Source organism: Melospiza georgiana, chromosome 2, assembly GCF_028018845.1.
Source record: "Melospiza georgiana isolate bMelGeo1 chromosome 2, bMelGeo1.pri, whole genome shotgun sequence".
Taxonomy (NCBI): Eukaryota; Metazoa; Chordata; class Aves; order Passeriformes; family Passerellidae; genus Melospiza; species Melospiza georgiana.
Window position 1 is genome coordinate 101,543,583 of NC_080431.1, and position 14,369 is coordinate 101,557,951.

The 14,369-nt window shown below is 40.6% G+C and overlaps 1 protein-coding gene across 3 annotated transcripts in view; it reads left to right on the forward strand.

Moving 5' to 3' along the window:
* Positions 1-14,369, forward strand: part of FRMPD4 (FERM and PDZ domain containing 4) — a 291,675-nt gene that overhangs the window by 183,967 nt on the left and 93,339 nt on the right. For 2 of the 3 annotated variants that reach the window (XM_058045280.1, XM_058045278.1), the window contains exon 2: positions 642-758. In XM_058045280.1, coding sequence (XP_057901263.1) covers positions 642-758 — 117 coding nt within the window. Of the gene's footprint in view, positions 1-641; positions 759-14,369 lie in introns of those variants that run through there. The other variant, XM_058045279.1, reaches the window with a different exon arrangement.

The following is a 14,369-nucleotide window of genomic DNA, read 5'->3' on the forward strand; positions in this document are numbered from 1 at the left end:
GATAAAACACTGTGTGGGCTCAGAGATGCTGCAGCCTTTTAAAGGTTATTTGGTGGGAGAGCTTAATGGATAATGATCAAGTGCAAGGAGATTCACATATTCAGTCAATTTAGCATGTTACACAGCAGTGTCATGGCCTTCCCTCGTTCCAGCACAAGAAGCAATAAAATGGTTTGCTAACAGAGAGAAGGTTGGTGCTCCTTCTCGTCCAGGTGTTGCACTGTGTGTTTGATCTGCAGTGATGCAGTGGCTGCTTTGGTTTGATTTTGGTTTTTTTCCCTAAAACTGTGCTGAGAGCTGGCATTTGAACAAGGAATGATGATGAATGAAAATGCTTCCTGTTCCTTGTATTAAAAAAGACTGAAAATTAGCACTGTGTATGTGGGAATGAGGGAGAATGACAAATTCACCAACCAAAGGGCTGAACTCAGACTGTTACAAATGACAGCCTATCTTTCTAGTGACTGAAAGAATATCATAAATGTAAATAGATCTGCTAACCTCCGTTCCTTGCCTGGGTTTTGACTCTGTATTTCACATCTATGGAAGTACTTTGATGTCAAGTGAATCATATGAAGTACAAGAGAGAAATAACTTTTTTTTCCCCTCTCTTTTCCCTTCCACATTTTCCAAAACTGCAGCCACAGGAATAAATCTTCAGGCTGGCCTCACCCTTCAGGGACCTGGAGCTTGAACCAGGGGACACCTTATGGATGGGAGATGACGGCTAACAGAGATGGAAGAGATTACTTCATCAGGTAAGGGGCAGTGTGAGCTGTGCACTGTGGGGCACAGCACTGCAGCCCTGCTCTCAACTGTATACCCTTGGAATCCTAATTCCTGCTGCAGCCCAACACGGTTTACATTCACTGCTTTGATTTATGGCACAGGGATAGCTCAGACTGTGCTTTCTGCTCTTTGCTTTGGTACTTGGTTATTTCATTTGCTCAGGAGAATGTTGGTAATACAAGGACCTGTAATTCTTTGAGAATTACAAGTAAGGTCATTAACAAAAGATGAATAAAAAATAAAAATGCCATGTTTAAAGAATGAGGCAGAAGGTCAGTTCTGACTGAGACTTCCAACTCTCCTACATGTTGATGCCTTAGGATTTAGCTTTTATATTTTTCAGATCCTGTACTGCTTCAGTTGTGTAACTCTAAAACTCCAAGCCTGTCAGCTACTGTTCTCCTCTTTTATTCAGACAAAGCAATTCCTCTCTAGGCCTGAAACTCAAGGACACTTTGTCCCAGGCCCAGAGAGATGTAAACAACAGTGAAGGGGCGGGGGCAAACTTGGAGTAAATTACTTCATTACCTGAAAGTGTAATTGGAGGATTAACCTCTGATATGGAAATAGACCAAACTTTTAACTTGTGACCATTGTCCATCTTGGGAAAAGCCCCCCGGAGGCTTTTGACTGCCCAAGGTGCACCTATTGAAGACCCTTAATGAAAACCCACTTTTATACTCTTAATTTTGTCTAGCCTCTGTTTTAGGTAGCCATGGCAAGGCATCAATATGAGGTCTTTTGGTTTGTCTAATATATTCATTATACTGATAATAAGAAAGTGAATGTTTGGATTGTATATAGTAAATATGCTAGTTCTTAGCTTTCCCATAGTTTTCAGCTCTGGTTTAAAAAATAAATATCAGTATTTATGGTATAATTGTAAAGATAATTGGCTTTTCTTTTCCCATTGTAAGCTGTGCATACTTATTTTTTAAATCACTGAGGTGCCTTGGATAAAACCCATTTTCTGTTCTAGCAAATGTACTCTTAGGTGGCTTTGGAACTTCTTCACTAAAGTAGGATTGGTGGAACTATTGGCTGCTTGGCATTTTTTCTTTAGCTTACATTTGATTTTTAAGGTTAGCATTTTGATTCTGTTCTTGTGAAGTTTTGGCTTTTAAAATTGTTATTTAATTTTTGTCTTTATCAACCTATTTAGAAACTTGCAGGTGCTTGAAAAAGTCGTGGATGAGAATTAGAACTCTTTTAACACAGAGGAGAAGGATCAAACATATTTTTAATTGACTATTAAAAGTCTTTAATTCTTTCAAGATCCTTCAACTGCAAAAAAATAATTGTAAAGCATAAGGCTGAAGATCCCTGTAACTGTGCTTTTCTTCCCTAGCCCTTTTGCCCACAGCTATGCCTTGGCTTCCTAGGAGGCATTTGCTTTCGGAGCCAAAGCAAGATTTGTAGCAGCCTGGTGCCCTGAAGGCTTTCAAGATTTAGAGCAATTTCAGACCTGTCCAAATTGGAACAAATTTTCTGGGTTAATGAGGGCTCAGAAGCTGACTTTGAAATGTTGTTTTCTTGCTTCAACAAGTATTTGTCATGCTTTGGATGTCTGAAAGATGGGCAGTGTGAAGCTGAATGCCAGGCACAATATAACTGTATTAGCATAGGCTTTCTGCCTGAGTTAATGAGGCTTTCCAAGAAGTAAAGGTGAGCCTCTGTGAGACTCTTGTTTCTGTTACTCAAGTTCATGAAGGTACCTGCACATCTCATTCTAATTTTCTGCAGACTGTTGGCATGTTTTCATCTGTGTGAATGAGATTCATCTGAAGGATTAGTATCCTGATTATGAGGAAAGGGGCTACATTTGATTGCTCCTCTTTCCTCACTGGTCACATAATGGGATGCTGCACTTGTTGTGTAGCTGTCAACAGCTTTAGCTTACAAAAAGCAGTGCCTTAGTACTCATTAATTTTGCAATTTGGGAATGTTTGCTAATCCTCTGTAGCTAATGATTATTTGTTTTTTTAAAATGGCTTTTAGTACCTAAAAGTGCCACATCCCTCTCTTAAATTGAGAAAACTCTATCTAGGAAAAAAATCCATAACAGGGAGTGCCAAATTATGCCTTAAGAAACATGAGGCCCATGGTTGTTTTGTTGTTGGGGTGCTTGTTTTAGGTTTTTTTTCTCATGCTCTTACAAGGTGCTTGTTTTTCGTTCTCTTTTGGGCTCTGGTCTTCCATTTTTCTCTGGATAGCAGACTACGTGGAGAAAAATAGTCTGCTCTAAGAGGTAAAGGGCATGGTAGAAGCCTTTGATGTTTTGTGCCAGACTTTCCAGCCCACTGGAAGCTCTGAGCAGTTTCAGGTGCAAGGTGAACAGTGCTACATACCTACACACTGTGTGGTTTATTGTACACATTCCTACAGGACATATTCCTACAGTATCAAATGCTTCACAGCAACAGCACTGGCTGCAGCACGTGCACTGATGTGCTTCCAGAGTAGCAATGCATCTTACATGAAATGATGTAAGGAGTGCACTAAAAGCCAGTACTTTTGGAAACAGGATGAAATCAGGAAACCATTTGGAGCCATGTACTGCTAGCAGCCATCCACCATTACTAGGGAACATCAGCCCAGGTGGCTGCTGCAATGTGACTGGGTGGTTCCATTAGATAGATCTTGGTTTGAGAAGAATGACCCAAGACTAAATAGAGCCAGTGACTTGCCAGTGATTCCTCTGTGGAGGTGTGCATAGTATTTGTCCTTACACTGACTGTTATTTGGCAGAGGAGCTCTCTCTGGCTTTCAAAACAACTGCTTTTGCAAATACTACATGAGGCTATGTAAATTAAAACAGAATTTAATTTTCTTTCCTTCATTTTCACACCTAGATTTTGGGAATGATATAGTGAGATGATTGTTGACTGTTATGCCAATAAAGACAGGAGGGAGATCAGTGAGATAGCATTTTTATTGTCTCTAAGGCTTTTTATATCCATGCAAATTAACAAATTGCATCACACTGAAGGAGAAAGAGCAATTCAAATACTTTGCTTGGTTTTGATTAAAGATGCATAAACCAGGTATTATTACAATGAAATGTATGTGTGAGTTCTGTAAAAGGAAGTAACATAATTCATAGCAACATTAACTGCTTTTTAATTAAATAATTTACTTTGTGCCATATGTACATATCCATTCAACTGCAAGCAGACATATTGTAATTTTGAAATTGTGGGAGGAACAGAGAGTCCAGGAGAATCTTCTGGTGAAATGAAATGTAATTATAATGTGTTGGAGCAAATGCTTTAAGGCATGAATGGGAAGAGATGTTTATTCTTTCTGCTGAAGCAAATTTGATTTCTTTCAAATCTCTGAAAGCCCTTATGACATGAGCTAATCAGGGGCAGCTTCCATCACCAGGCAGTGCTTTTGTAAAAGTGTGAGAAGAATCTTTTATCAAAATATTTTCAGATGTTACTATCAATTCATTATCTCTTCTGTACAGATGGCACAGCCAGGGTCATTTTGCAAACCTCTAAAATATTTTTTCTTAAGTTTAGGCCATGGTACATAAAGGTTTCAGAACTTCACCCATTCCCTTTTAACTTGCCCCTTTTACTTGAAATAGCATTATAATATAAGTAATACATTTCAGTATGGGAGGATAGCAATCATCTAATATTCTCCCAGCATGTTTCTGTACTCCACAAGCTGTATTAAACTGGACTTTTAATATGAAATAATTTGAATATGTTTTATTTACCCACTTTAAAATCCTAAGTGTTTTATTTCCATCTATTATATATGCTGTGTAGTATGATTATGAGAAATTCTGTAATGTTAATTTGAATACAAGCATGGCACATATTAAAAATGGTTTTGTGTGAGTATAGTATTTCAGAGAGCAGAAGGAGCAGAAGATTTTGGCTGATTTTGTATACAAAAGCTTGAGACTCACAGCAATTTTAGGGCCTTATTTTTGCTACTGCTGTGATCTTACTGATTTTTGGGCCTGAACATTTTTGTCCTTTCCCTTGAGGAAATTTTGCTGCTTGTCAGATCTAGAGGGAAGTTGATAGAGAGAAATAAACAGGAAAAAGCTAATAAAAAGTCAATCTTATGGAGAAAGCAATAATTTTTATGTTGGTTTTGCTCTAAGCCAGTCCTTTCCATGGTCTGATGAAGTTGCGGAATGGTTTAGCATGGAAGAATCCTCTGAAGGTCAGCCTGTCCAGCCTCCTGCTCAGACCATGGATATTTCCTGGTGGTGAGCATTGCTGTCACACTCAAACCATCTGAATGGTTTGAGAATAGAGTTGCGACAGATTTCTATTGTCTTAAGCTGCCCTGCAACTCCATTTTATGGTGCAAGTTGAAGCCTTCAAGTTAAACCTTTTTGATCCCTATTACTGTTTAATTCCTAAGGAATGGGCTACTTCAGTATTTTCATGGATGTGGTTTCTGTCATTCAAATAAAGACCAGAGAATGTGAAATAAAATTAGCTGAAAGGAAGTCTAGCCCTCCTCATGTGAACTTAAAGTAACGCTGGTTCTACTAAGGTGTAGTTAGTTATTAGATTTTCAAGATAAAGGGGTCTTTTAGGTAAATTTGTTGCCATATCCTTGTTTGCAAGAGGTGCTATTGGTTGTGTTTACTTTATTTTGCTTTATTTTTTTTATTGATTGTGTTTACTTATTCTTGCTATTGCCTGGGAGAGGATGATGGGGTCTGTCTGTGTTTCCACTTTGGCTTGCTCCCTATTTGACTCCAAGGACCCTGACCATCTGTACTTTGTGCATATTACCTTGCTTCTGTGCTCCAGTCTAGAACAAACTCAGCAAACAGTTGGGATCCCAGACAAGAAATTAAAGGAAGCACACCCAGAGCTCAAAGCCTGCAGCATTATTACTTGTTGGCTTGAACCCATGGGTAGTCTCCAGAGTGCACAGCAAACTGGGAGTGCTACTTGTCAAAAACCTTTCTGAATTTTATGTTAATATGACATGGTTGCTAGGGCAGTTGAAATGACTAAGTGACCCACCTAGTGAATGAGGGAAACTCTGAGGATGTAGGCTACTTGAACTTTAACAAAGTCTTTGATATTGTCTCCCATGGCATTCTCATGGAAAAGCTGGCAGCCCACATCTTGGACAGGTGCTGTCTTGACTGCATTAAAAACTGGCTGTATGACTGAGCCCAGAGAAGAGTAGTAAAAGGTATCACATCCATCTGGAGGCCAGACACTTGTGGGGCTCCTCAGAGCTCAGTACTGAACCAGTCCTGTTTAATGCCTTTATTAAGGGATGAGGGGCTCAAGGGCACCCTCAGTGTGTTCACGGACAGCACCGAGTGGGGTTAGCAGTGCTGATCTGCTGGAGGGTTGGGAGACTCTGCAGGGGGATCTGGACAGGCTGGGTCAGTGGGTGAGGCTCTGTTGAGTAATACACTCAGTGCAGACAGCTCAGTGTGCAGCTGCAGGGGGGGCTGCAGGTTGAGCTCTGTGGGGTGGGAGCTGGCAGGTGGGACACTCAGGGACATGGTAGGAGCCAAGGATCCCAGCCTTCCCTGTGCTAAAACTGTAAGGGTATAAAAGCCCAGGTTTCCTTTTTTCAGAGTCCCTCCTCAGAGGCATCCATCTCAAGTTGTTATTTTATTATTGCACCATGATTAAATTATTCTAAGCATCAAGACCTGTGAGACTCTGCTATGGGAAACTTGGGGTTGAGCTGGTAAGGAAACCTGGTCTGATGATGAGTGTGGGTGTGAAGCTGTGAAGGGGCCTTGGTCCCAGCTCTGGTGGTGTGAATGTGGCAGAGCGACTCCTGGATGGTCAGGGACAGTTGAACAAGTCCAAGTTGCTGGCTCCTGCACTTCACTCCCTGCAGCACTACAGGCTTTGGGAGAGTGGTTGAAAAGCAGGCCAGTGGAAAAGGACCTGAGGGTGTTGGTTGACAGCAGGCTGAACATGAGCTGGTGTGTGCCTAGATGACTGAGATGGCCAACAGCATCCTGGATTGCATCAAAAATAGTGGCACCAACAGGACTGGGGAAGTAATTGCTCCCCTGCACTGGCCACTGGTGAGCCCACACCTCAAATCCTGTGGTCAGTTTTGGGCTCTTCACTTCTGGAAAGACACTGAGGTGCTGGAGCATGTGCAGAGAAGGACAACAGAGCTGGTGAAGGGTCTAGAGAACTGAATCATATGAGGAGCTGTTGAGGGAGCTGGGGTGTTTAGCCTGGAGAAAAGGAGGCTGTGGGGAGGCATTATTGCCCTTCTCAACTGCCTGAAAAAAGTTATGGCAAGATGAGAGTCAGCCTCTTCTCCCAGGCAACTGACAGAAAGAGAGGACAGAGCTTCAAGGTGCACTAGGGGAGGTTCAGCTTGGACATCAGGAAGAATTTCTGCATGGGAAGGGTTGTTAAATATGCCCAGATGGAGTCACCATCACTGGAGGTGTTCAAGAAATGACTCTAGATGGCACTTAGTGCTATGGTCTAGTTGACAAGATGGTACTCAGTCAAAGGTTGGACTTGGGGGTCTTTTCCAACCTAAATGATTCTGATACCTGCACATCATATTTTGATATCCTGAGCTCCTTGTTGTTCACTAGTGCTTTTGTATTTAGTATAAAAAAATAATTCTAGATTTCTTCCAGGTGTATCTGGCAAGCTTAATTCTTTTCTCTAAGGTGTGTTTTCCTGCATATTTAATCTCCATGACTTTCAGCTTCTGAAATCATTACATTTAGGTTGTCCTTGTTTGGCTTAGTAGCTCTGCTATTCCTGAAACATGAAATTGTCAAATGTCAGCTTTGGCCCTGTACAGAAAATAGAGGTAACATGTTTGTGTTCTTTGATAACTCTTGTAGCTCACAACATCCTAAATTCTCAAAGCATACATGGTACAATATTTCTTTGCAATAAAACAATGTTATGATATTCTTCTGTACTCAAATACTTACCTAAATTTTCTGTAGTAGTATTCATCTTATTCTTTTAGTGCCTGCTGTGCTTAGAAGAGGAACTCAGTTGTGTTTTCTGAAAGTTCACCTCTATGCCTGCTGATGCATCCTGTCTGGCCTGTGTGCTCCTGCTTGTACACCCACTTCTCATAGCTGGCCAGCAACGTGGAATAACACAACACAATCATTAATTATATTAAAGGCCTATCAATCAAACATCCTGCTTATTAAGGACCAATAATTTATACCAGATGCAAAACTGAGGCTCACAGCCTGCAAATCACTTTACTTCAAAATAAATAAGCACAGAAGATGATCAGACCATTCAGCAATTTTTTTAAATTATTATTTTCTTTTTTTTATGTCTAACCTACCCCAACCTTCTCGTATATGTGTTCTGTAGGTGTTTGCGTTGTTGGAAGGTTCTGAAAACCGTCAATGGTTATAAGTAAAATACAGTGAAAGCCTTGATTGTTGTTACTGTGCTGCTCATCTTCCTGGGTTTTGAAAAGGCTGTTGTTATTTCACCTTAAAACAACCATAGTACATAAGGCCATAATGAAAGTTTGGAGTCACAGGAGCCACTTTCTGCCCTGTAGGTATGATGTTACACAGCACTTTATTGAGCACATTGCATTCTTTCATCTCTAAGTACAGAAACAATGTTGACTGGATTCACAGGGGGATTTATGTGATATTCACAAAAATGCAAGCAGCACAGCTGCTGCTGCTGCTTCGTTCATGAGGGCACTCATGCCTTGTGCAGGGCACCTTTCCTCAGGTGAGGGCTGTGAGCAGAGGCAGCCCATGTGCTGGTTCAGTGCCCCAGCCAAAGGCTGACTGCCGTGCGCCTCTCCGGGCACCTCCGCTCCCAGGTGAGATGCCAAGGGGAAAAAAGGCAGTGGAATCACACTCTGGCCCACTTATTCCCGAGTCCCTAAAAGGGACATCCAATGAGATTGAATGGCAGGCAGTTTAACAGTGATAAAAATAGTACAACCTATATAATTAGCAAATAGAACTCTCAGCTACAGGTTACAGTAAAGCCTAAAATGCTTCATAGGATTGAAATGTACATTTGCAAAGTACATTTGTAATAAGACTTTCACTATTAAATTACATAGGATTAAAAAAAATTAGAGCAGATATAAAATCTTATGTTTCAGACAAGCGGGTGAGTCAGCTGCTGACTGCCTTGGGCTAGGACGAAACTTCCTGTATTAATCAGGTTATTCTATAATTACAAGGTTTCTTGCACCTTCCTCTGAAGCGGGTACTGAGTGCTGTCAGAGAAAGAATACTGGAGCAGGCGGACAACAGGTCTGATTGGTATGGCGATTCTTGGCTTTTTCTATCTCTTTTATGTTGTTTTTTTTTTTAATTCCCTTGTCACTAATACGGACGGTTGATATGAATAGTGTGCTATTAGAGAAAGAGTGCTACTCTGCTTCTTTCAGACTGAATACAAATTTGTTGCTAAGGATTTGACCTACTCAAGGACAGGATCATATGGTGGAAGGGGGAGTGGGTCTAGATGAGATGAGCAGCAGCAGGAATGCACAAATGGAAGGGACTGTTTAAAGCAAACCTGAATAATTAGAAAGGATGGGAAGGAAAATTGTATAGCAACCTGTTTATGTCAGTGGTTTGCCTAGAGACTACTTGGGTACGGTGAAAAAGAAAGTATTGCTAAATCAGCTCAACCTCCTGAAAAGAGAGAATGATTTAACAATTGTCCTTCCTTCACAAAGAGATGTTGCTCTAGCCATAAATACAGCAGTCATAAATATGACAGACAAAGAGATGTTAATACTGGCTGGGATAAATCGTTGTTATAATGGAGGTTATGATAGCAAGGAGATGACGGTTTGTGGGGTTGTCTTATTTTAACTAGAGCGTGGAAAAATAGAGAGTTCATTTCATTGTAAGGCAGCTGTACCTAACCTGGTTAGTGTGCTGTAACTCAGGAGCTTGTCACAGCAGTGTGGCTCCCTCCCTCTCTACTGGCTTGCAGTTTTTGAGTCCCCTCTGCACACACATAGAACCCTCACTGACTGAACCAAGAGTATTTCTCACACTGGAAAGGTGAGGGGGGTTATACAAGAAGGTGTGAATGTGGGTGAGACTCCTCAGAATAGAAAAAGCTTTTGCTCATCCATTTGCCTTGGGTTGCCTGGATGTAATTATACCTAAGTGGAGTACAGGGAATTATACTGTGGGCCTCTGCTACAGCAAATTCCATGTTTCTGAGCTAGTCCTCTGTGTTTTCTCCAAACACAAACTGGATGAGGACACCATGAAAATCAGAGAATATTGCATCCTGAGCACTGTTACTCTTGTGTGTTTGAAGATGGATTAGGAAGGAATGACACTTTGGGAGCAGAACCTGTATTAAAAAAAATAAATAAAAATCAAAGTACTCTAACCCAGGATCACAGAGTACGTTAACATAGAGGTGCAATGATTAAATCCTCAGTATTGTTGGAGTACACAGTGTTCTAGGCAGGTGTTTCATGTGGAATTACAGCAGCTCATCTGTGAATTGAATTGCAGCATGTAAATGCTTTTGTAGAAGCATTGCTTTGGTACACCAAGATACCCTTCCTTGGAGTGTAAAACAAATTAATTCTTGTAAACAGTTTGTGTGAGAATGATAGTCCCCACTGGAGTCTGTTTTTTCAAGCACGGCTCTCCTAAAACAGTGTGGTCCCTGCAGAACTGATATTAAAGGTGTCGAGTTCTGGTTCTGTAAAGCCATGGAAGTGGTTGGAAGAGAGGTAGTGGTTTGTAAGAAGCTAAGTCTTATCTTGGGTCAAATGCTGGTATCCCAATTGATGCAAACACAGAGACTTTGGATATGAAATAAAACCAGGCTATGTAAAAATAAGGAGGGGAATACAGCCCTAGAAACACCTGAAAGGTGTTTTCTGCAGCTTTCACATGGGGCCTTAGTGGCCATGAGCTTGAAAAATTAAATAAAGCAAAGCTGTCTGATACTTGGTGATGGAACTGAGACCTTTCACAGCAGAGGCTGTGAAAATTCCCCCTAGAGCTGCAGTTACGACATTGAGAGAAAAATGTGCTGGAGCTGGGTGATAGAGCTGGGGAAAAAAAAAGAAAGGGTATGAGAGTTAGCACACTCTATTCTGCTGTTTAAATAGTACAGTTGAAGTTTACCAGTTCATTGTGGTGAATGTACAGAATTTAAAATGAGTTACTTAATGTGTTATGCCATGCCAGGAAATACTGTATTTCCAGCAGACACTCAGGTACTAAAGAATTGCATGCTGATGTATATGAAAGCCAGCACTCAGGAAGCCTAATTCATCCTGTGGGATTAATTTCTCTCATGTTAATATATTTACAGTTTTCTGTAAAGAACATCAAGTATAAGCCTTCTGTGAAAGGTTCTTGTCTAGACTGATATTGTAGAACCGGAAGATAACTTGTTTTAGAAAGACAATATGAAACTACTAAAAGTCTACTGAATTTTACTTCTCATTTAGTTTTAAATTGCCCTTTTTATAATAAAATACTGCCTAATTATACTCAAAATTCTCAGCTCCCAAATATAATTCTAAGAATCCTCATATTTTGTATGTTGTCATAGAAGATTCAGATAAAGAAATAGTTCAACTGAACTCAAATTAATCTAGTCACTGACAACATTATGACTCACTGCAGTATTTTGAAAGCTGTTTATCTCAAGTTCACTGGAATCCTGGACCGTTCCACAGAAGAACTTCAATTTAAAATAAACCAATCAAACTGTGTCGCTGAGCAATTAAATATCTCCATGGTAACAGGGATTAAGCACATAAGGTAAAGACCTGCTGACAGTGCAGAGATTATTTCAAATTTCTGGCTCTTCCAGCAGTAGACAAATGAATTTACATTTTCTGTATCGAACATTGGGAGACATGAAATGAAAGTGATTGAGCTACTTCTGTGACATCTTGGGACTTCAGACAGTATTTTCTTGACAGGGGAAGTAATTAGATGGAATTACAAGAAGGAACTTAGCAGACAGATACAAATAAGCATTTGCTCATGGGATTTATTTAGCTCTTCATAATTAAAACCTGGATAGGCATATTATTTAGGATACAAATAGCATGGAAAAATCTTGCCATAATTTAAAAAGTTAACAGCATAATAACACCATTTTTCTTTTAATTTTTAAGAGATCTTAGGTTCACTTAGGAGAGAAGGTTATTTGCAGCTCTGCTATCAAGTAATATTTTTAATGAGAAATGTACTTCTAAAGTTATAGTGCAGATAGCCACACTGATATTCAGTGAAGACACAGGATGATGCTTTAATCAATCCTAACATCTTTCTGATTCTCTCTGACTCTATTCCTAGCTTTTTCATGTGTACTTATTAAAACTACTGGAAATGCCCATCTGCTGGCATGTGTAGTTTTCAGCTTTCAGTTATGCAGCGTAGGGTTGGTTTGTTTTACTTTTCTCAGATTGGCTTTTGGTTTGGTTCCTAGGGACATAGAAAGACATGGAAGGGACCTTAAAGATCAGTCAGTTCCAAGCACCTCGTGAGCACAGGGACACCTTTCACTGGACCAACCAGCGCAATTGCTCACTGCTGCATCCAGCCTGGCCTTGAAAACTTCCAGCAATGGGGCATCCAAAGCTTCTTTGGGCAACCTGTGTCTTCCAGTTCCTCACTGCCCTCAAAGTAAAGAATTTCTTCCTAATCTAAATCTAGCCTCTTTCAGATTAAAACAATTGCTCCTTGTCCTGTCATTGAAAGCCCATGTAAAACATCTTTCTCCAGCTCTCCCATAGGGCCCCTTAAGGTACTGGAAAGCTGCTATAATGTCTCCCTGGAGCCATCTCTTCTCCAGACTGAACAATTCCATTTCTCCCAGCCTGTCTTGATAGAAGAGTTGCTTTTCTGTCAAAATGTGGGAAGTGGAAGTGAGCTGTAGGTATTCATCCTGTATTAGGCACTTTTAAACTCTGCAGTGCTTCTGCTTTCTGAATATTCTTTCAGTATTTTGAGCTCACAATATATTGAGATGAAAGGTGTATTATGCTTACTAGTTTGAGGTTGGTCTTGGAGTCATGCTGTTCTCATTCTTTGTGGCAGGAGGGGATTCCTGTCCTTGCAGATAAGACACTTGGAAAAACATTTTATGAGACCAAGTTGTAGATGGACCCACAAATGAACCTCTTCAGTTGGAATTAGAATTTACCTACCCTGTCCAGCTACATTTTGTTGTCTGCTTTTGACTGTGGGAGTCCATGTAGTCTTGGATGTCTTTGTTCCCTGTTCATTTCAAGCATAAACTTAGGTCTCTGTGTGTAAAGCCACAGGCTTTTTAGCTGTGCTCTTATGAAGAGACATTGCTTCGATTGTCCTAGTTGTCTGACACTCAGCTTTATGTTAGAATGTCCTTCCTTGCATATTGAGGTGCAATTTTTTCTCTTTCCATCTTGGGATGAAAAAGTTTTGTTAAAAATTCATAATAAATATGGCAGATATATCTAAAAGTCATGGTACCTGGTACGTTCCTAAAGGAAGAGATTAACACTAAGCACATTTGGTAGGAATGTGTGTAGAGTGTCTGTTTATGGCTGTACTCTTTTACTATCCAAAAAAAGCAGAAGCCCATGGTAAAGTTAGCTCCTGGCATAAACATCCAGCAAATGCAGAAGGAGGGAGTACTGAACCATTGATGAAAGTTCAGGTAAACCAGAAAGTCAGGGCTCTATGGAGGAGGTGTCTCAAGAAACAACTTCAAAGATAAAGAGAGAGTATCTGAGGACTGCTGTTTTTCTGGGCTTGACCAGGTGGGAACAACAGTTTTACCTGGGGTCTAAAGAGATAGTTCTTATTTATGTTCCTGCTTATAATCCCTTTTGTGCAGTGTTTTCTTCTTGCTGCTGTGTTTTATTGGTTTTGTTTAATCCAGTCAGTGCCTTGAGCTGGACAGAGGAGACTTGGCAAAAAGCCACACTGATAAAAGATATTTTGGGTTGGGCCATGATTTTGGCAGCTCACAGTAATGACATTTAGAGGTTTTGTTGCATAATTCCTGTTGCCAGCATCCAAAGAAGATGCAGTTCCACCCTTTAACAGGGTCCTATGGAAGTATGAGCTAGTGATCTATCTCTGAGAAGGAAACTGTAAGCACAGCAATGGTGTTGCACACTGACAAGTTGTAACTTTACAATAAGGAATCTTTTTATTTAAAATATACATATAAAGAAATAAGGGTTTCAATGCCTTCAAACACAGGCCAAAATTGTGGCTATGTCTTGAAAAAGATTTGGTTCCCCAGAGTGTCACACCATGACTAGCCAGAAGTTTCCAATAGGCTTTGAACAGGGCCTGGTAAGAGAAATCCCAACATCAGGGTACTCGAGCTCCATCTGAGCCAGCCCTGTTAGTTTCCCTGACTAGAATTAATTAACGCAAGTGCAAGCTAATGGGCAGATCATAGGAACAGCTGCTTTCATGGCATGAGCCTTCAGGAACACTGCTCCTGAAGGAGGAACCCTATCACCTGAACATAATGTGTAATAGATGCACAGCTGGTTTCCCAGCCCTGCCTCTGTGACTTGCATAGGCAATCGAGCCCCGTGCTGAAAGCCTGGGTGCTCTTAGGGAGAGTGACGGGACAGGGCTT